This window comes from Protomyctophum bolini (genome assembly GCF_963924005.1).
Source record: "Protomyctophum bolini genome assembly, chromosome: 18".
Taxonomy (NCBI): domain Eukaryota; kingdom Metazoa; phylum Chordata; class Actinopteri; order Myctophiformes; family Myctophidae; genus Protomyctophum; species Protomyctophum bolini.
The window spans coordinates 18,968,849-18,991,454 of NC_137879.1; the positions used below are offsets into that span (position 1 = coordinate 18,968,849).

At 42.9% G+C, this 22,606-nt stretch overlaps 2 protein-coding genes across 3 annotated transcripts in view; one reads left to right on the forward strand and one right to left on the reverse strand.

Annotated features, from left to right (window-relative positions):
* The window catches only part of rab26 (RAB26, member RAS oncogene family), a 62,365-nt gene that overhangs the window by 34,047 nt on the left and 5,712 nt on the right, over positions 1-22,606 (forward strand). For both annotated transcript variants that reach the window (XM_080789850.1, XM_080789851.1), the window contains 2 exons: positions 749-815; positions 7,159-7,211. In XM_080789850.1, the coding sequence (XP_080645976.1) occupies positions 749-815; positions 7,159-7,211 (120 nt within the window). The remainder of the gene's footprint in view (positions 1-748; positions 816-7,158; positions 7,212-22,606) is intronic.
* On the reverse strand, positions 18,426-20,491 carry LOC308333437 (uncharacterized protein). The gene is made up of 3 exons (XM_080789844.1): positions 20,379-20,491; positions 18,706-19,873; positions 18,426-18,591 (listed from the first exon to the last, which is right to left on the reverse strand). Exon 2 carries the CDS (start codon positions 19,786-19,788, stop codon positions 18,721-18,723), a length of 1,068 nt encoding a protein of 355 aa, XP_080645970.1. The 5' UTR covers positions 19,789-19,873; positions 20,379-20,491; the 3' UTR covers positions 18,426-18,591; positions 18,706-18,720.

Here is a 22,606-nt window from a genome sequence, read left to right on the forward strand (position 1 = left end):
ATTGGGAATCTGATCATCTAATAAGATAATAACCTATACTGTTTTACTGTTTTAAAAGGACTAGGACTTTCCCCCTCACCATTTTAACTGCCCCCTCGGTCACTTCATCCTGGCACCAGGCCTGCCAAAAGGTTTCAGTTTTCCGCAATGCAGAGGCAGCAGTGACTATGTTGAGGTGTCACTGAGCAAGACACTGAACCCCTGGACCCCTAATTGCTCCCTGTGTGCCCCCTGGGGCTCTACACTGCTCCGAATAGGATGGGTCATGTCGTTTCCCATGGCGATCATTACACCTACTGTACCCTACTACCTAGTCTTATGCACACTGCAGGAAAGTGGAGACAGATAGATACTGTATCCTTTCCTTCCATTTCATTCAGCACACACTTATTTTCTGTAATAACACTTAGCAGCAGCTGGTTCCCATAATGTAAATACACAGAAGTGACCTTCATTCGTGGCTGAGGAGCACAGAGCACAACACAGATTTAATTACGCCTTAGTTCATCTCCAAGTTAATTAGACGGCTGGTTTGCTACACCGAAAACACTAGAGGGAATACGCTTTTCTTTAATTAAATTGTCATAAACAGAAGTTCGCACTGGGACAGACAGACAGCACCTATTTTCACAGAATGTTCACATGCCCAGGAGGAATGTGAACCCAGATGGATGCTAGCGTAGGATCATGATGATGTTGATGATTGTCATTATGATAATGAGAAGGCTTCCTTCCTCTTCCTCCTCAGATATGGGACACAGCAGGACAGGAACGCTTTCGAAGTGTTACACATGCTTACTACCGTGATGCGCACGGTAAGACTTCTCTGCTGTGTGTGTGTGTGTGTGTGTGTGTGTGTGTGTGTGTGTGTGTGTGTGTGTGTGTGTGTGTGTGTGGTCAAACACATGAGGCTGGTTTGCCTGAGGCACGATGCTGCCTGTAGAGCTGATCTAGATTTGTCTGACACACAAACGCAGTCAAAACTTCCTTGCGGGCAATAATATTATGCCAGATACAAGCTATTCCTCATAGAAAAACAGTGAGTAGTTTGGAATATATAACTAAAAAACATTGCATGGATGCACCTGGGACGTATCCTCAGTGATGTATCCCAAGGTCATCGGGGTTTAGGGTCTGGCAACATCATACCCCTCACTCAGATGACCCAACCGGGGTGATTCAAGTCCCGACTTACATCCCAGTAGCTACCCTCGATCAGTCCCATTAGGGAAAGACCAAGGCCACACGATCCGTTGCTCCGGGAACTACTCTGCCAGGACTGGGAGAACCAGATTCTGGCGCGTGGATGGACTAGGCTCTGTGGGTTGACTCCTGTCCGGGCCCCTCCTACGTCTCACAAGGTCCACTCCTGCTCTCACCAGGCCCAGGACCTGTGCGTTGCACCAGACTCCAGTACAGTGTACAGTATATAGGGGAGGGGGGTTCTACACAGTAAAGTACTTAATGATAATTTAACCCATAAGGTGTACAAATTGACCTGTAATGGTCCACCTTTTCACATTCAGAGTTAAACTGACAGGCCTTTACTGTGTACGTGCATTTTGTGTGTGTGTGCACTTGCACTTGTCTCTGTGTTACTACATATATTTATTATAATAATAATACATTTTATTTTGAATGCACTTTTCATTTAAAAGGAATCCCAATTCTGTCTGTGTGCATATTTATGCAACAACATTTATGTGTGTACATGTTTGTCTGTGTACACTGTACAGCATACTGTATATTTACGGAATTATGGTTATTTGTGTGTGCTTGTGTGTGCGCGCGCGTTACCCGTGGACAGATGCCCAGTATGCCTCTGGTCTGTCAGTAGAATAGTATACCCCATTGATCTTTAGCAAGCCACCCAAGGAGCCTCTATCCTCCTCTCTCGAAAAGCGTTTAAATGAAGCACGTTAAGACTGACAGTCGGGGGCCGGGGGGAGAGCATACAGCTGGTCACGCATGGAAGCACTTCCTTAGAACTAATGGACAGTTTCAAAGCTTCAACTTTTATCCTAAAGGATAGGCCTGTTACAGTAAAGGGCACCATCCCTTTCCAAAGCAATTGCAAGTACAGCATAGGAGTGAGAAACACCAACGTCTGTGTTTATACAGTATGATTCTGTCTGTTAAGCCTAATTTACTGTATACTTTGTCATACAATGGAGTATAAATTACCACATGAACCCTAATGCCAGTATGTTTAGGCATGAGAAAAGGCGAACATTTCAGATGGTACAAATAAATGACAGTAGTAGCTTGTTTGTTTGTTGGTCAGGAACAAATTGTTTTAGTGCAGTGCTAACTGCTAAAACAAAACAGACGCAGCCTAAAAGCACGAAGGAAGAGTTAAGCCAGATTTATACATTATTATTATTTAATACTATTTTCAACATGTGACACCATCGCATGACGATGTATAAATTAAGCATTAGTCCCAAACAGCTGACATTGTAGCACACTTCATTCACCCCGTTGAGGTATGTCTTATCCAACATTGTTGGCACACAGCCTCAGTCCCCCGCTGGGACTCTAATGAGAGAACACCAAGATACTGTGTAGGCCGATCAATCAAGTGTAAATGAGTTTGTGTTAGTGGCAAGCCTGGCGCTGTCTGCCAGCACCATCTGTGGCTGGGGGTTTTCCAGCCTGCTCCAGCTGGAACCAGCAGAACTACAGCCTGGCCACGGACTCCCCATGACACCTGACTGGTTGTCATCGATGACAGCATGAGAGCCACATCAACAGGGACGACAGAGGAAAGGAAGGGAAGGGATCACTGCGGGGGTGGGGGGGGGGGGTGGGGGAGAGGAGAGAGAGAGAGAGAGAGAGGAATGGATTCTGGAAATTAGGAGGAAGATAGTAGAGGAAACAGGTGGAGAAGGAGAAAGAGGAGGGAGGTAGGATTCAGAGTCGTATAGATGAGAGAATTATGACAACTCCGATCACTTCATGAGGCCAGTCCAATGGCAGCTCTTCTACATAGACTTCCATTGGCGAATAGTGACAAAGACCTGAACCGGAAGTTGACAGAATGCTTTGTCGTCTATTGGGAGTGACAAACGAGTTTACATGTACCACGTGTGACCGGGCATTTTTTTGCCCCCTCATTGGCAGAACGCTCCTTTCAATGGCTCTGGTAGGATTGAAAAGGGATGAAGGGACTGTAGAGGAAACGGGTGGAGAAAAAGCGAGGAACTCTGAGAAAACGGCACGGCAAGGAACAGTGAAGAAAGAACAGTGAAGAAAGCAATAGATGGAACAGAGAAAAGGGAGAGAGGGAGAGGAGAAGAGAGAGAGAGAGATGGGAGAAAGAGGTATACAGGAGTTCTTAAAAGGAAGAGATGGTAGAGGTCAGGATAAGTGAGAGATGGAGAGAGAGAGAGAGATGGTGAGAGCGACTCACTGTTTAGGTTTCCAGGTGAATTTCTATTTTCTACATGCATTTATTTATTCATGTCTTGACTACCGTAATTCCCTCTATTCCTGCCTCTCCAAAACATCTACCCACCGCCTGCGGCTGGTTCACAATGCAGCTGCACAGCTTTTAACTGTCTCCAGAAAACGTGGTCATATATAACATTATATATAACACACCCATTCTGTGATCATATATAACACACCCATAACGTGATCATATATAACACACCCATTCTCGCTTTTTTGCACTGGTTTTGCACAAAGAATTGAGTTTAAAAATGTCAGGTCCTGCTCACCCCGTTTTAACTTCCTTCTGAAAACTGTTCTTAAAAGCTGCTAAAGTTTATTATTATTATTATTTAATTATTTTAGTGGCTTCCATAATGGCCTCCTCAACATGTCTGCATTTTAATCCCCACTCCTTCATCATATGTGGGAAGGGCTTAACGGTGTGTGTATGTGCTCGCACACGTGCATGCGTTACCTGTCACCGTATCTGGGGAATTAACTAACCTGTTGTCATGGCGATTGATCCCTTGCCCTCTCAGATATACTTAGGGAAGATGCATGGCTGCATTCACTCTACGCCAGTCTCTTTCGTGCCTTTCCAGCCTCCTCTTGCCTGTCTTTCACTCACCATTTCAGCATGCTTCTGCGTGTTTCTCTTAATTTAACTCTGAGAGTTACAAATGGTTATATTAACTATTGTTATATATGACTGTGTGCTTGTCTACTTGTTGCCTTCCATAGGCGCTCCTTGGCATGTATTGTCAGTCAGACTGCAGTGTCTGTTTCTCTGTGCTGCCGCCAGGTGTCTGGTTGGAAAGGTTTCTTTTATTTTTGCAGTCTTGTGGGTCTGCAATCTGCATCATGCCGTTTTATTTCCGTCTCTTGTCCCTCACTAAAACAATACGGAGAGAAAAACTACCCTACCCGCCAAATCCTCTGTCTTAATTCATACATTTTAACGTATATTTTAAGTACAAATTTAACCAAATGGGTTACCAGTCTATTTTGTTATGTGTGTAGACTCTCAGAGTTAAATTACTTTTCTGCCTCGTCTCTTTTCCTTCCTTCTCTCACTCGTCACTGTCTTGCACCTGGGGGGCTAAATAGAATTTGATGAGGAAGGTGATAGAAAGGTGATGATAGTACTACCACAAATCTCTTTCTCTTTGTACTTAAGCACCCTATCTCTCCTTGCTTTCTTGTGCATTCCCCCTATCCGGGTCTGTATTAAAAATGTTAATACTCTCTTTTCTTGTCTCGTGCCTCCTCTCACTTTACTTCTTTCCCCCTGTCTGGCAGTCTGGCTGTTGTTGGCTGAGATCCAATCCGAGAGACATGCTCTCTCTCTCTCTCTCTCTCTCTGTCTCTCTGTCTCTCTGTCTCTCTGTCTCTGTGTCTCTGTGTCTCTGTGTCTCTGTGTCTCTGTGTCTCTCTCTCTCTCTCTCTCTCTCTCTCTCTCTCTCTGTGTCTCTGTCTCTGTCTCTGTCTCTGTCTCTGTCTCTGTCTCTGTCTCTGTCTCTGTCTCTGTCTCTGTCTCTGTCTCTGTCTCTGTCTCTGTCTCTCTCTCTCTCTCTCTCTCTCTCTCTCTCTCTCTCTCTCTCTCTCTCTCTCTCTCTCTCTGTATTATCAGACAGACAGAGTTGGATTGTCCACAGTGATTGCAACTCATTATACACACACTTCACGCAGCTGTCTGGTTCAAAGCCAGTAAAGAGGGGGGGGGACAGAGGGGAGAGTAAATTAAGACGGCAGAAGGGCAGTCGATGGAGTGATAGATTAAGGAGGCCAGAGCAGAATGGATGGAGCAGTAGATAAAAGACGGTCATGGATGGACTGGTTTGAGATGAAAAAAGGAGACACAGAACTGATGAAAGGGGGAACAGATAGAGTGATGGATGGGAGGAGAGAGGAGTGGATGGAGGGATAGGGAGGGAGAAGACCAAGCGATGAAGTCGTACGTAAGACTGACAGGGTGTGACGGCCAAGCTACACCAGGCAATTTTGCGCGCGTGCGTATGCGTTTACTGCACGCGTTTATTGCGCGCGTACAGTGCGTTTGGATAGGACCAATACATGTTGTATATGTCAATGATCCCAGCTACACCAGACGCACGGATACCGCAGGCCATCCTACGCGTGCTCGGTTGGATCGGTTCCATTTGTTTTATGTGCATATGCCCCCATGTGCGCGTACCTATATATCCTCCCGGAAGGTCCCGCACAAATCTGCCGCACGTCTGACAGATCGATGTAGCCAGGGCATTTGGCTTACGCACGCACGGTCCGCACGAGAAAAGCCTGGTGTAGCTTGGCCGTGAGGGAGCGTGGTAGAGAGTTAAGACATACAGTGTATTCTCCTTCCAGGATCCGCAACCTGTACCCAGTAAAGTCTGACTCCTCAGTATTCATTGAACTCTGAGAGTGTGGCCCAAACAGCTGACGTAGGTTCAAATTCCGATCCCGCCAACATTTGCTGCGTGTCACTCTCTCTCCCGATGTCCTGTCTGTCTACTCCTGTATACTATCTTAACCAGTAAGACACCCTGAGGGAGAGAAAAAAAACGAAACTGACTGAGAGTGTAAAGAAATTGACCCAGATGAACTCATTGCGGCAAAGATGCTTGCTTTTTTCCTCTTCTCTCAATCCAAGCTCTCACAGTATGCTGCCACAAAATACAAGGTGGTATTAATGTGTGCGGTAACAAGTAACAACTATAAGTGTGAAAGTGGGAGGTGAATGAATGAATGATTACATTTTTGTGTCTGGCTGCCATTCACAGCCCATCCTTTATTTACGGGATTATTCAGACACAATTTACAATACATTATATTTCCTGTGCCAACACGCTGACACCAAAATAATAACGGAATACATAAATAGCATATATATCACACAATGTATACATGTCTCTGATCGAGACTCGAGAGTACATTCAAGTAGTCTAATTATAGAGAGTGAGAGAAACATCTCTGAAACATTGTAACAACACAAATCTTGCATGTGAGTCTCTGGCACAAAATATTCTCAGATGGGTGCAGCAAATATATATTAATTTTGGGGACCTTGACATGAAAACGTTTGACAACTAATTAATGACACAGTACACACACGGGCATAATAAATGGTCAGGTGTATCACTAATGATGGTGTAGTTAGTAAACTTCAGCATGCTTGTAAACCAGAATGGCACAATTACAGCCAAAGGAATTGTGAAAGCCAACCCACCTTCCTCCCACATACACAGGCATTTATCCAGTTTCCAGCTATAGTAGTACATTATCCACTTTCCTTCATGCATCTATAGTAGTACATTAGCCATAAGTTCCCTATTAATGCATTTATCCAACTTTTACTCCGCATTCATACTGCAGGGCAAGGCTTTCATCCCTTAACATTTTACACTAGAGACAAATCCATATTCTCTTCTCTAAACTTTTGTGTTTCTCAAGACTCAGCACTGGTAAGACAAAAGAGAGACCATCCCCCCCAAAACCACCATCCCTCCATTTTTTGCTGCAACCTCACAGTAACATTAGTAGGCCTATAAGATACTCTTATCAAAATGTCTTTCAAGAGTAAGCCAAGAGCTAGTCCAGCTCATGAGAGTTTATGTGATTGTGTATAAACATTTACTGGTAAAAGCTTTTTATTTAGCATGTGTTCTGTGTAGATGAAAGCCTTGCTTGCTGATTGATATTTGTTTCTGTCTTGTGTCTCTTCAGCTCTGCTCCTCCTGTATGATGTCACAAACAAGGCCTCCTTTGACAACATCAGGGTAATGACATCTGTTTGGCTTCTTCTAGCCCTCTTTCTGTTGTTTCCTCCCTCTCTCCATTCCTTCTTCATTCCTGCCTTCCTCCCTTCCCGTCCTCTTCCTTCCTTCCTGCTTCAATCAGGAGGCAAATCACAGCGTGTTGTAGGCAATTCACTGCATGTTCTAGGCAATTAATAGGAAATGTTGGAATCATGATGAAGAGTCATGAAGGAAACCTGAAATTATTCACCCTTTAAAACAGAAAGAGTAGTGGGATTAACATTCCTGGAATTTGACATGCTGAATGCTGTGTAATCATCAGGCATTAAAGGTAGAGTAAGTGATTTCACAAAAAATACCGTAGGTTTCGTTTTTGACCCCCAGGGGTTAACTGGGGACAGGGAGGAACTCCTTATATGGTCAGCACACTCTATAGTAGCATGAGACAGCATAGACATAATTATAGTACAACATTAAATCATTTTTCCTTCATAGAATGAATGATGTGTAAAAGTATTACACAGGAACATCCTACCTAACCCAAATAGTGCAATCGGCTATATCCTATGCATAAAGTCGCTCTGTCTCTCTAACGTGACTGTGAGGCATTATATTATATTAATTGGGTAGCAGAACATCTGTTATTTCCTCTCTCTGTGTCTCTGTATCTCTTTCCTTGTGTGCACCTGCATGTCTCCTACACAAGGTGTGTGTGTGTGTGTGTGTGTGTGTGTGTGTGTGTGTGTGTGTGTGTGTGTGTGTGTGTGTGTGTGTGTGTGTGTGTGTGTGTGTGTGTGTGTGTGTGTGTGTGTGTGTGTGTGTGTGTTGACTTTGTGTGAGACTGATCATTATCAATGGACAAAGCAGTCCCTAGGGAGAAGCATATGCAAATCAACGCTCATGGCCATTTTGTGCCTTTTTTAAATCATGTATCACTTCTGCGCTGCAGGTGTGAGAATTATTTTGAATTTTTGATACAACTCAAAATGGAGATAGGATGCGCTGAGGGAATGAGAGGAATGATGTTGCTTGCAGGTATAGGCCGCTAAAGGAAGAACTGTCGATTAATCAGCCGTTTGTATCAGCCGTTCAGTTTGACATCATTCGCCCCCAGTGACTGCTATAAAAGTCTCAGCAATGAAATATTGCTACCAATGTTCACAAGTTTCACAACAGAGCATACGAGCAGAGTGGAGCGGGGGGAAATGTCACTCCTCGCTCCAGGGGGCTGTTGTCAAACTCGCTATTCGCTCATATTGACCATAATTATTTATTTCCAGTCTGTGGTTCTGTGGTTCAGTTCTACATGCCAGATTATGCTACTACTACTGTAGCAACTTACCTCATTCTTTGATCTAATTTTCATTGTAAAGTGAAAACCGTCAAATGCTCCTTCCCCCATTATCCATTATTATTTCCCCCTTTCAACTCACTCTAATTTACTCTTGCTCTTGTCTCTTCTCTGATCTGGACTGTGTACTACAGACACTTTGATTCTTGTCTCTTCTCTGATCTGGACTGTGTACTACAGACACTTTGATTCTGGACCTTTCTTCAATAGTTGCTTGTAGTATTTGTGTACTAGGAGCAAGTCAGTATGTGCTGGAAATGGCTCTAGATAAGATCACAGAGTAAATGGCTCAAATATCGGTATGAATGGAAAATTGGGGTAAAATCAGAACAGAGTTTCACAGCTTTACACATTTGAGATGTATTGTGGACATGCTTTCTTATATAGCTCACCCTCCTCAGGCAATGCTCAAGGGAACAGTTTATGGTAATAAAGGTGTGTGTAAGTCTCAGCGAGAACATTGCTGCTTTGCGTACCAAACAGCTCAGCTGACATGTCTGTAGACGCTTCGCTTCCTGTCAGTCCTTTTGCCATTAAAGTGGGAATAGAAACAGGGGAGACAGCCATTGCCCTGCTCTGTCTGTCTTTTCCAGTTAACGAGTTTGATCATTGCACATTCTTGAATGAATTATTCACATTTATTAATTTAATTTTAGAGATGGTGTTGGTGAGGATGCACAAAGTCGGTACCAACAAAGCAGCACACCACCATCGGTTCAGAATTCAGTGAGTTATGATTATTGTTTTAGTGGAGAGACCTCCAGCTTCAATAGACATGCATCAGGCTTCAGGATGTACGGCTCTCCATACAAAATAGGTCACACATGGCCAACAAACAGCAGCAGCCAATGAGGTTTCTACGTTTGAGAATCACTGGTGTGGACCAACGTTTTCAGGTCAAGGACCCCCAAATTAATAAGAATCAATATGGAATATATGGAATACAATTTTGTGAAGAAGTAGTAGATCTACAAGCTCATATTGCGTGCGATTGCGATGCATTGTGAGCTTGCAGATCAGATATTTTTAAATAGCCGATGCATAGGGTTTAAGTGGTGAAACTGATTGTTATGCTATAATAACACGTTTAGCTGGGGACCCCCTGGAACCCACTGAAGAATCCCAGGGGGTCCCCAGACCCCAGTTTGGACTACACCCTCTATAACGAACCAACCAATAGGAGTCGGGAGTGATAACTTAAGGGACTACAATTTGACAATTTTAAATTGGCATGGGAGCAAAAAAAAGAAAAAAGTGAATCAAATTAAATCCTTAATTATTTTATGAACATCTTACACTAATATATTTTACAACATTGTGCCGTGTGATTGATACCCCCTTCCACCATGTACAATGTAGCCCTGAACCACTCACTCACACATTCACCAACATTACATTACGCACAGAAGCGCGCGCGCGTGTGTGTGTGTGTGTGTGTGTGTGTGTGTGTGTGTGTGTGTGTGTGTGTGTGTGTCCACTGCAATGGAACAGTGGGCTATCATTCCCTGTGGAGAGATGAGAGAGGACACCTGTTCATTGTAGCGCTGACACACACACACACACACACACACACACACACACACACACACACACACACACACACACAATTTGCACTTGTTAATGTTAATCAGTGGTATTCATTAAAGTACAGAGAATAAGCTAATTGCAAAGGCGTGTGTCGGCGATATGCACACGTACAATGTGTGTGGGTGGGTGTGTGTGTGTGTGTGTGTGTGTGTGTGTGTGCGTTTGATACAGGCAGCACAACAATTAGAGCAAGCAACAATGTCCCTTATGTAATATTAGAAAAGACTAATAAGAGCCAATAAGTATATAAACGCACTATTATACACACACTCTAGGAATATGTCAAGAACCTATCATTTGTATGTTGATATGAAAACACAGAATTTGCATTTATTTTGCATTGATTTAATCACAGTGGCTGTCGGGAGGAAACATTGTCCAAAACCATTCCTTTTTTATTCGTTTTTTTTAAATTATTGATGAAGTGGGGCATTCATTAACGTGCGTGCGTGTCGTAATGGCTGCTAAAAACTCAGCTTCCCATCATCCACCTGTGCACCGTGTGAAGCTCAACAGCGCCACTTTGACAGAAATTGTCACCTGTACACTAGACAGACATAGGGAGCCTAAACAGACAGACAAACAAAGGGACACACATTGCTGTGCATTGGAGTGGCTGCACCACTCGAAAGTACACAAAAAGTTGAAATATGGAGATACATGGTTTCTGCCCCGACAGCAATGTTATATTTGGTGGAAACATTTCAGCTCAGAGAACACTATCCAATACATCTGAGTAGCATGCAAGACATTCTAGAAAGGAGGTAGGGAAGTTTGCGCTCTGAACTCAAGCATCCATAAACAAAAAGAATGGGCTTGCACACTGAAAGATGAAAACTGCTCTTTTGATGCAGAGAGTAACATCAGTGTGTCATGAGTGGAGGACCCCAAATTATCTTGGGGGGTCCCCAGTTGATTTGTTAGATGTGCAACATTGTTTTCTCAATCAACAGTAATATAAGCAAACCAAGTTACCAACATACTATGTGTATGCAAGATATCTGCACATTTCTTTCTTTTCAAAATCTTTTTATTTTCGTTTTATAACAGTATGCGTGTCAAGTCACAGATTCATAGAAAATTTTAAATTAAAACATTCAATTTTAGTATCAGTGACTGTGGGGTAAACAAACGTACTGTATAAATCACAGAGATTATGGGCAGACATATTAAGAAGACTGTTATTGTGCAAAACATGGCCCTTCAAGACAAAACAAAAACAAAAAACATTTTCTCCCCAATTTAGTATAGCCAATTCCCAATTCACCAGCCTCTCTACAAGTACTCCATCTCTGCTAACCCCCACAATCAGTCATTGGGAGGGTGAAGAAAGCCCCAGGTCTCCTCCAATACCCGGGCCGTCAAGCCAACATCTTCTTTCCACCCGACAGTGAAAGGTCTCACTAGGGGGGCGTAACGCATGTGGAGGTACACGCTATTATCTGCACATTTCTAAACATACAATTTAATGACTTTTAAGACCTTTTTAATACCAAATCGGCCGATGAAGGTCTGACCGACCAAAACTGCTTAAATAAAAGTCTGTAAGTGAAGACAAGTGTGCGGGATTCCAGTTTTTTCCTACTCTTCCAGTTAATTTCCCACGACATACCTGATCTAGAAGCTCACCACTTGTTGCATGCTGATGCAGTGTGAGTTTGTAAAGTAGGTCTTCTATTTTTGTAATTGTTTATTATTTAAATATTGATGTATATATTTAAATGACATGGACAAAATAGGGACGTCATGTTCAAAGTGACTATGTTTCTCTGTAGGCTTTTATAAATGTTTAAAAGTAATTATAAGAGCTTGCAACTAAATAATACATACATGGAATCCATTGGAACACAGGTTATTTTTTCAATTCCCATGAAAAGTAACGGTTTTGGATATACCAGGTTTCGTCTCAACATCGACAATATCCAATACGGACGAGGGTGGGTTGGTGGTCACATAAACATGCAGTAATCCTGCTGGGTACCACCCAGTGGCAAGCCTGATGTAGGGGAAAGGAACTGTTCGAAATAACGTGTTCCTTCCATGCGCTATGTCCGGCCGGAGAAACTCTCCCCTGTCAGGTGAAAAGAAGCAGCTTGGACTCCTCATGCATAGAAGGAGTCATGATGTCAGTCCGCTGCCCCCCAGGTTGGCAGAGGAAGTGTACCCCCCCCCCCCCCCTGCATTCAAAGATGGCAACTGTACAACATGTACATCATCAGTGTTGCAATTGAGCACTCTGGGCTAGCACACATTGAAACGACATCCTCTCTCATTGATGTTCCATTGTGTGAGATCCACAGTGAACCCTCGGGGTGCACGAGACAGCCCCATTGTGTGAGATCCACAGTGAACCCTTGGGGTGCACGAGACAGCCCCATTGTGTGAGATCCACAGTGAACCCTCGGGGTGCACGAGACAGCCCAGCATAACTGAAGATATGAGTTAACGGCCCATGTTGTGCTTGTCCTTCACAGATCTCACTCACTCTAAATGTCTTTCTGCTTTTGACAATACAAACAAAGCTACAGCCAGTTGCATGAGACAAAATATACACATACATTTTAATAATTATATTATCATCATCAATATTATTATTACTAGAAACTGGCATTTGGCTGCTTCCTTCCTGAAATCTCCACCATACTCCCCCATTTTCCAAGCAGTTCCTACCTGAAAGCCCTCAAACCCTCCATCCCTCCTCAGTGATGTGAACCCACTGAACCTGAACCTGAATAGAGCACCGTCAGTCATATTTGAGTCTGTTTCTAGTGAAAATGTAACTAATTCGGCGGCAGTCACATTGGCGATTTCTCACAGTCAGTTGATTCTTCCTTCATATCCACATGAGTACAGTTCTTATTTGACGTGATATAATAATGGGAATTCATAATGGGAGAAAGAAATGCAACCCGGTATGTGTAAAATACGTACGGGGGGGGGGGGCAGGCGCCAGAATGGATCAGATTATAACTTTGCGAAAGTGCTTCTCAAAAGTCTGTGTGTGAAATGAGTGCCAACTTTTTAACAAGTACTCCCTAGAACTCCCATCTCACCCTCCAGGCGTTTCCTCTTTCATATCACGTCTCTCTTGCTCCCTCCCACTCTCTCCCCTCTGCTCTCTCATTTGTTTAGTGTTTTTTGCTTTATTCATACGTACTTTACTCCTGCCTCCTTTTTGTTCAATTTAGGCAATTTTGACTTTCACATCAAAGGCAATAACACTGTATCAAGTCTGTGGCTTACTGTACCTTCATCCCCATACGCCTGTAAGGATGAGAGTGTCACCACTTCAATCTCTGCTCCTTTTGATGTGACACTCATGCATGATGCATGCAATGCAGAACTAATGCATGCAATGCGACTGCGTGTGTACATTATGAATACTAGAATTTCGCGGCCCGATCATCCTAGCGCAAATGGGAAGAAGGCAATAGCGGGAGGGCGATGCGAGTGCTGTACTGTACCCCTTTGTACTGTATTGCACTCCTTAGTATTGCACTGTACTGTAATGCTGTCCTCTGTACTGTACTGTATAGGCTAGTTACAGTAGCTAAGCTGCCCACTTAAGCACCCTGACCACACCCAGCACAATGACATTAGCACCCCTGGCTAGTTACAGTAGCTGCCCACTTAAGCACCCTGACCACTGCAACAATGACATTAGCACCCCTCCCCACCCCAAGGATGGCCTATAGGTGAGGCATGTTGTTTTTCCAGTTCTAGATGGGATATCATTAAGATGCTGATTCATCCTTACTTCCTTCCTTTCAAGCAATGGAATTTAATTGAATGCCTGGAAATGTACCATTGTTTTGTCTGTAACTATAGAGTTTTTTCCACTTTTGATCTAAGGGGGCAAAGAGGTTGATTTAGGGGGGCAAATACCCCCTTTGCCCCTCGTGGCGCCGGGCCTGCAAATCCAAAAGTAGTGTGAAATGCAGCCTCCATTGGCTGCAGAAATACACACAAACACACTCACGGGATACACATCTGCATAAATGCATTTGAAATCACATACACATACCTGTAGATACAAATAATTCACATACACATACCTGTAGATACAAATAAACTACATGCATATAGCAAACAAACGCACAGTAACATACAAACACAGGCGAGCGTGTGCGAACACACACACACTCACACACACACACACACACACAGTTTATTGTTATTGACGACTAAGATTCAGTATTGAGACTAAAGGAAAATCATTAAAACTACTGAGAGCCTTTTCACGCCAAGGACGATTGTTGCCCCGGCAATAAAATGGAAATCGATTTGTTTGATTGATGTAAGTTGGCACATTGGATGGACAATACAGGCGAGTCCTCTGGCAGAAGACTTTGTACTGCAGCCCGTGGGACATTTTCAATTATTCTATTCTATTATTATTATAGTCATTACATTTACATAATCTGTGTGCCCAGTGGAGATGACCCGTATCTCCAGACCGATCAATGTTAAATCCTACCAGTGCATCTCCACCTTCTACTCACTGTCTGTCTCAGTGAGGAAACATAATTAGTTGACTTGTATTCATACAAAACAGGACCACGGTAACATAAAACCACCCAGATAAAATTGAAATAAAAAAAGAATATACCGGGTAGTATATAGCCTATAGGATAATATGTATCCTTGCATTTGATCGGTCACCTTTTCCAGCGGTGATGTTTACAGCTTGAGCTTATTTTCCCTTTCAAGGACATGTAGCAATAGCATTCTTCAGAAAGGAAAGTGAGTCCTTTCTTAGTCCTGCGGGGGACATTCAGTTTCAGCTTCACCCAGCTGATGAAATGCTTCCCTATCCCAAACTATAAATATGACGTGAAAGCAAAATGGCCGTTGGTCACTAGTCAGTCATTTGTTCTAACCTCTGGAGCTGGGAACCCAGAGGACTGCCGGTTTCCATTTTGGCTCTCTGATAAGGATTCATATACCTTGGACTTCTTTCTTTCTTTCTTTCAACTTGCTCTACCTCCTACTTCTATCAATACTCTCAGAATAATATCAGGTCAAAGCTTTATTTATCTCTGCACTGAAAATAAGAATCTATTTGTATAAATAGATAGATAGATAAAAGATCTAATGAAACTAATGTAGTTATTATTTACTCACAAATTCACAATACTTACTGTTCAATATTTATTTTTAAAACCCACATACACCACTTACCGGCAACCAAACATAGAAGATCTATATTCTATAAGCTCACAACGTGTGTCATTGCGATGAGTTTAGAGCTTGCAGATTGGCTACTTTTGTGTGATACTGTAGTTTTGGCGAAGTAGGGCATTAAATCACAGGAGGGAAAAACATATGGAGGAATATGGCGATACAAGGTTTTTCCTCCATAGCAATGATTTGTTTGGGGGAATGGTGGGATGGTCAGGTCTAGTTCGCAGGCTACATAACTTTCTCCCTTACCTGGCATTTTCTTTTCAACTTACCCACTCACACTTCTTATTCTCTCATTATTGGATATTTACTGGTCCTATGGTATATACTGTAGGCACTGTACGAACTGACCCGCATAAATTCGATCTCTTAAGTCATGTTATATGTTGTAGAGGAGCCGTTATGAAGAATAATGATTCCAAATGTATGTTGCAATTTCTGCGAGGTCCACACCTTTGTTTTCACAAGCTCTCAGTGTGTTAGCATTGAAGGCTCTCAGTGTGTTAGCATTGAAGGCTCTCAGTGTGTTAGCATTGAAGACTGTCTCCTTATTCAGCAACAATAATATGATAGCCTTCAATTGACAGAGAGCCAGACAGCATGCAGAACTGGAATTATTATGCTCCCTTTTCTTAGTTCACATTGAAATGCTACCAGCAGTGTTTTGTATGAGTTGCAATCTGTCAATGAATTTCTTGGGTATGTCATTTATAATGTCATTGCTATAGTCCAGATGAGTAGAGATAAAAGCATTCTCTCTGCTTAATTGCCTAACCTTGCGGTTTCTGAGACTGAAAAGCATGCTTTGTATCCATGTTGATGTGACATTTAAAACTGAGTTCTGAATCCATAATAACTCAGAAGATTTTAAAACTCAACCTTTTGCCTGGGATGCCAAACTGCAGAGTCAATTTAGATATCTTGTGTGCAAGGTTGGTGCTGTAGGAAAGGCCATGGAGTCACCAAAATCTGCTAAATCCAGCGTCTCAGATATATTCTTAAAGGAAATTGGTTTATATGAGTCAATTTTTATACTTCCATATTAAATTACTTAAACAATTGAAGTGTGTAAAGGAGTGTGTATATACAGTACCCTACGCTGAACCTCAGCCATTCAGAAAGGGCTGCGTATATCCTTGAAATGAGAGGATCACAGCTGTATGTCATAATGAAATCAAGCGGGTGCCAAATGATCGTAAAATCGATGATCGACAACTTAATTTGCATTGTTCCACGCCCCATTTCACACCATAAAAGGCATCAAGCATGACTCAGCAGTTTGTCTGAGATCTAGCTGGCAAAAAACAAAACAAAGTTACAAACTACAGCTCAAACGAAATAGGTCCTCCTAGAAGGTGTGGAACATAACAACATTTTCCAGTGTGACTAGTGGCTTCACAAATTACAATAAAAAGCGCCGGCTGATCAAGCAGCGACAGCTGCTATGGGGGTCCACCACCAGTCTACTTTTTTATATCCATATACCGTTACATTTGAGCATGATTCTTTATCTTTTCTATACCATTAAACTATAAATCATTCTCCCAAGCTTACAACGTTGAACGCGTGCTCTGATGTGTTCTGGACACGTAGCTTATTATTATATTTAAAATGTCAACCATATGGCGGGTAGCCTATCCTCTTCGTCAGAGGTAAGTTGGCTACAGTACAGTATGAATGGTTCATTTCATGATGTCGTCATATTAAAATGATTTGCGGGACATTTGGCGTTAGTTGGCACTTGGCATATTGGAAGTTTAATGCTGAGGCACCAAACTTGATTGATCTCATGATGAGATCAATGTACTAGCCTATACAGTAGTAGCCTACAGCTACAGTTGCCTATTATAATTAATGAATGGCAGCGCAGCGACATTAAGGCATGCATATCTTACCTTTGGAGGAGAGCGGAGAGGTGAGCTGGCTTAAAACTATGACTGGCCGACTAGCACATGCACTGATGCCATTAAATAATGTGGACTTCTATTTTTTTATATAGGCCTAATTAGCTCTAGTGACTGTCTGTCTGTCAGACTGGCATGTTTGTGAACCATAGAATGCATTAGAGCCTTGTTCTGTCCCTGACCAACGGGCCCAGGGCAGGGCCGTGTTCTGTCCCTGACCAACGGGCCCAGGGCAGGGCCGTGTTCTGTCCCTGACCAACGGGCCCAGGGCAGGGCCGTGTTCTGTCCCTGACCAACGGGCCCAGGGCAGGGCCGTGTTCTGTCCCTGACCAACGGGCCCAGGGCAGGGCCGTGTTCTGTCCCTGACCAACGGGCCCAGGGCAGGGCCGGACTCACCGCGCCGTTATATACATTTTCTGATGTGAATTTCACCCAGATTGGACACCCAGCCCTAAACAAAGTTGGATTTGTACAGTGCAGATAACGTGTTATTATTAATTATTGTGTGTTTGGTTATTAACATACAGCGCGAGTCCGCGCCGCGGTAGCCGATCTACAAGCTCACAATGTGTTGCACTGCGAGTAGAGCGCTGCTGAGAGTGAGTGGCTGCTACTGCTGCGTCATGCTAGAAATAATAAATACATAACATTTTATGTGCTGACCAATGTTGGGGAATTGATTCAGCACTAAAGCATTCTAAATGCATATACGCATGGCTTGATCACTGGTACACCACCCTCTGAGCTGACTGAGCGGATTTTACGACCAACGTCCGCCAACGTCACGGCCAAGTTCAAGTTCATGAATTCCACACGTAACGTGGCAGTCCTCGTAAATGTATGTATGCTCACGATATGAGCGTAAAGTTGTGAGTTGTGAATTTGGCTAATCTTTTTGTAGTAAATTAACCATAACTGTCTGGGTTGAATTTAATGAACAAATCCACAAATCTTAAAAGCTGTAATCATAGTTGCATTTATAGAGGTATTACAGTTAGTATATTTTGATCATTGTCAACCGGTATCCATTAATAAAACATGACTTACTGTAATATAATTTAAGCTGTAACGTCTAAGCTGACCGAATAGGCATAGGCTGAAGCTAAAAGCAGTTGCACACTGATGCATAAATAAGTGTGCTTGCATTTGCCTGTACAGTATCTTCTACTACTACTGAAAAGTAAACATTTGTGTAGCAAATCTAAACCGCAGATTTCCATAAAATAGGATAGGACAAAAAACAAGTAAAAACAAAAAACAGAGTTTGTGAATGCTATTTTCTCCAGCACATTTTTCCAGAATACGGCCTCTGTCCCCCATACTCTGTCTCCTCAACCTGGTAAATGTGATGTTGTGGATCTCTGCTGCTCCTTATCTATATGCAGAGATAAGCCAAAGGAAGTCAACATTGGTTAGTCTGTTCAGAGTGATAGAAAGTACTAAAAGTTAAATAAGAAACCCTGAGAAAATACAAAGTAAAAATACATACCAGGTTTTGTAGCATCTATGTATCTGTAGCTGGGGTCGAAGCTGCAGCTGTAGCTGTAGCTAGGGGTGAAGCTTGGGCTGAGAGTGACTCTGCAATGTGGCGTGCCAACCGTCTGGTCAGGGAGGTTTTTGCTGCGATGGGCGGCGGTGCATTGTGAGCTTTCATCTTCTTCTCCTGCTTCTGCCACTGCTCCTCAGCCTCCTGGAAGACATCGTCAGATCCATGGAAACACCGGCGGAGCTGGACAGCACTAAGCTCCTCGAGTGTAACCGCAGGAAACGGCGCTGCCAGGGACGCAATGAAGGCAGAGGAGTCCGAGTGGTGGCGGCGGTTTGGTCTGAGGACATGGCTGTGGGCGTGGTCCGTCTTGGGTGTGGAGTCAAGGTTAATACACTGGTTGGAGTTATGGGTGGTGGAGTGAGACTTGGGGGTGGATTTAGGCTCAAGTTCAGGGATGATGACAGAGAGAGGAACCTGCAGGGACAGTCTAGCTGTGCGAGCCCTGGGGGCGGAGGTGGACGGTTTGGGACGCATCCTGACACCAAGAGGAGATGGACCCATGATGACGTAGGACGGGATGGTGGGAGGAGTGGGAGAAGAGGAGGAGGCCGTATGAGTTAGAGGGCAGGCAGTCCCTGTGGGGGGGCACGAGTGACGTTTGGACGGGGAGTGGGTTGTCACACAGTCGTGGAGGAGGGACAATCCACGCTGAGGGAGGTCAGGTTTTATTTTGCTCATCCTGACACCAATAACAGGGGTATCCCTGCCGTTACAGAAGTCAGCTGTCAACCTCCGCTGACTGTCACTTTGATAGTGAGAGGGTGTGGTCAGGTTGGACGCAGAGGCCATTGAAAAGGACCGTCCTCTGAACTTATAGCTGTGTGATGTCACCGAGTTGGGCTTGTCCACTTGTGCAGGGACAAAGATGGCTGAACCCTCACTGCATTCTGTGTTCTCCACTCTGTCCTGGCTGGCTGGTGAGGAGCTTGAATTTGCACGAGGTGCACTAGGATAATTAGCAGAGGGTATCTTACTCATTTGGCTAGCAGGGATACAGTTAGCTTTGATAGCCTTAGAAACCATTTTGAACGATGGATGGCGTGACAACCTGTCCCGGCTGTCCGGTCTGATGATTGCAGATAATCTGTTGATTCTGATAATAGAAAATCTGTGCAAGACAGAGAGAGGTTGTGTGAGATGAGAGTGTACTGTAAAATTGTGAAAAGAGGAAGGAATAGGCGTTGCCCATCCTTGCTACTAGAACAGTTTCACAACTCGTTATAACAGCCTGTACAAAACTACTGGTTGCCATTACAGCAACTGCATAGCATTATGCATTCATGCATGATGAAGTATTAAAATAAATGTAGTTATTCAACTTAATGGAATATCGTACACAGCATACACACAGTATTTCCACTCACTATATGTGACTCACTGCATACGAAAGCAACATTTACTTCACATTGAATTCACTCATATAGAAAAGAAACCCAAGGGCACAATTTAATGAAAACACGGCACTCAGGATTTGTACGTATAAGATGGTAAACTGGTTGGTGAAACAATAGCAATAGAAACACAAAATCAACACTGTAGACGACCTTGTCATTTACTAACTTTAGTGCTTTCACTGAGTGTTTGTGAATAAGAATTTAAAAACACCTTGTTACCTGCAGCATGGAGGACTGAGAACTTGTCTGTATCGGGTTGTTGTGAAGGTTTTATAACGTGTTCATTCCTATATCATCTCACTCTTTTTCTCCACCCAGTGGTCCACCCTCCATGTCCCAACCACAGCTTACGCAAATGGAAGTCCTAAACCCCACAGAGTCCCCATGTGGCGCACACACACACACACACACACACACACACACACACACACACACACACACACACACACACACACACACAGAGAGAGTACTACTGTACCACTACCTCCACCCATGATTGTAAACAGCACCAGATACCATCATAGAATTACATCATACGAATAACAGGAAGGGAGACATGCAGTTTGACTGTGAGGAAGACATTTCACCATGTGAGGTGATGAAGTAATGATGATGTTTATTCTCTGTGAGCAGGTACTGCAGTCTCAGACACTTGGCTAACTTAGATTAGCCACTTTCAACCTGGCGTCCCTATTTTTCCATAAATCAATGACATAGAACACCCTTTACGTCACAATTGGACCAATAAAAAGTATTAAAAAGTGCTTCTGACAAAACCAGCTATAACTCCATTGTATCCTCAAACTGTCTGCTAAAGAAGCTAACTCCACCACCTCTCCACCCCTCATGCAAGTAATTTACAATATATAAAGTCACAATACCAACTTTGATGAGGCAGTATTGCTTGGTTTTCTTCATTTCCTGATTTTCTTTCTTTTTTTCCCTGGAAAAAATAAATAGTTGGTGGAGTTAGCTAGATTCGGCCTGACAGCAGAGATATGCAAACATTTTGAAACGTTTCAGACATGTCATGCAACATGCAACACATTGTGAGCTTGTATATAAGCTATTTTCACCTGGAATATGGAATAAGATGTTAGAGGTTATTTGTTTTATTGTCATCAGAGAAAGACAAACCTAATTTTTTTAATCCTTTTTATTCCTTTGCTATTACTAGCCCTTACCCGTTGTGAGATATTTGCGCCCCCTGGGTGCGTTTTAATTCATTATTAATCATTAATGTGTCAAATCGATCAAAAAAGGGCTCCGTTAAGACCTCCATATGGTCAATGCCCACCCCCAGAGGACTGTAGTGGGCATATGAAATTATGCTCCATATTCATGTGTAATAATTACAAACATAAAAGTAGGGAACCCACTCAGTGTTTAGGTAAACTACATCTATGCTAGCCTGCATTAATGTTGGCGTCTTACTACTGACACACAGCATAAAAGGGTAAATAAAAACGTCTGGGTTTCCGAGGCTACATAAAATTAACATACAAATCCTCAGTGTTCATTAACCATTTACATTCAGGATTTTACAGTGATCGTTAGGTACAGTGTAAAGCTAAGCTACTGAAGCTAGGTTTGTTGTGGGTGGGGGTGTATAGTATGAGTATGAATGCAAAGATACAGTACATAGGCCTGGGCCGTGGCTCAGCGGTCCAGGCAACTTGGCCGGTATATCCTGAGTCTGGCAGTGTGCTGCGGGTTCGACTCCCGATCCCGACGACCTTTACTGCATGTCACACCCCCATCTCTCTCCCCCATTTCCTGTCAGCCTACTGTCTGTCCCTCTATAGAAAATATAAAATAAAGGCGAAATCCGCAAAAAAACAAAACATAAACATAAACAAAAACAATAAAAGTTACAGTACATAGTAGGCTAGCCTACACTTCTTAAAGTTAGTATAAGATTCCACTCTGCCAATTTTGAACGTAAATCCCATTGTTCTGATGTGAGAATCACATCAGAACAATGGGACAATAGGACAATCAGTAGTTTGGCAAAAATAAAAACTACCTCATTCTGTGTGTTTATGGGATTTGCCATTGCAAAATGCACTGTACTGTACATAAAATGCAATAATGAGCATATCCTAATTATGCGTCACAGAGAAATACACTGATTATATTACTTCTCACGTCAATGGGATTCAGGTTGAAAAGTGTCAATTAAATTAAATTCTGAGAGTGGGCAAATGTAACAGGTCCATTTGGTTACTTACTTACTTCTGTACACTACACTCAGACTTAAATGAACACTAGGACTTTACTGTTTATACTCTAACGATTATAGACAATGTTCTGGTTCAAATTCCAAGCCTTTGTGGTCAATTAACCTAAAGGTAAGGATTTCTTTCTTCTTAGCTCTATATTGTGAACTTTATTAAACAGAATCAGGTCTGGATACCATTTTTATAGAGAACGCAGTTAGGATAAAG

What these genes read in the sequence shown, in the direction of transcription:
- LOC308333437 (XM_080789844.1), bottom strand. Translation starts at nt 19,788, where the DNA reads ATGGTTTCTAAGGCTATCAAAGCTAACTGTATCCCTGCTAGCCAAATG.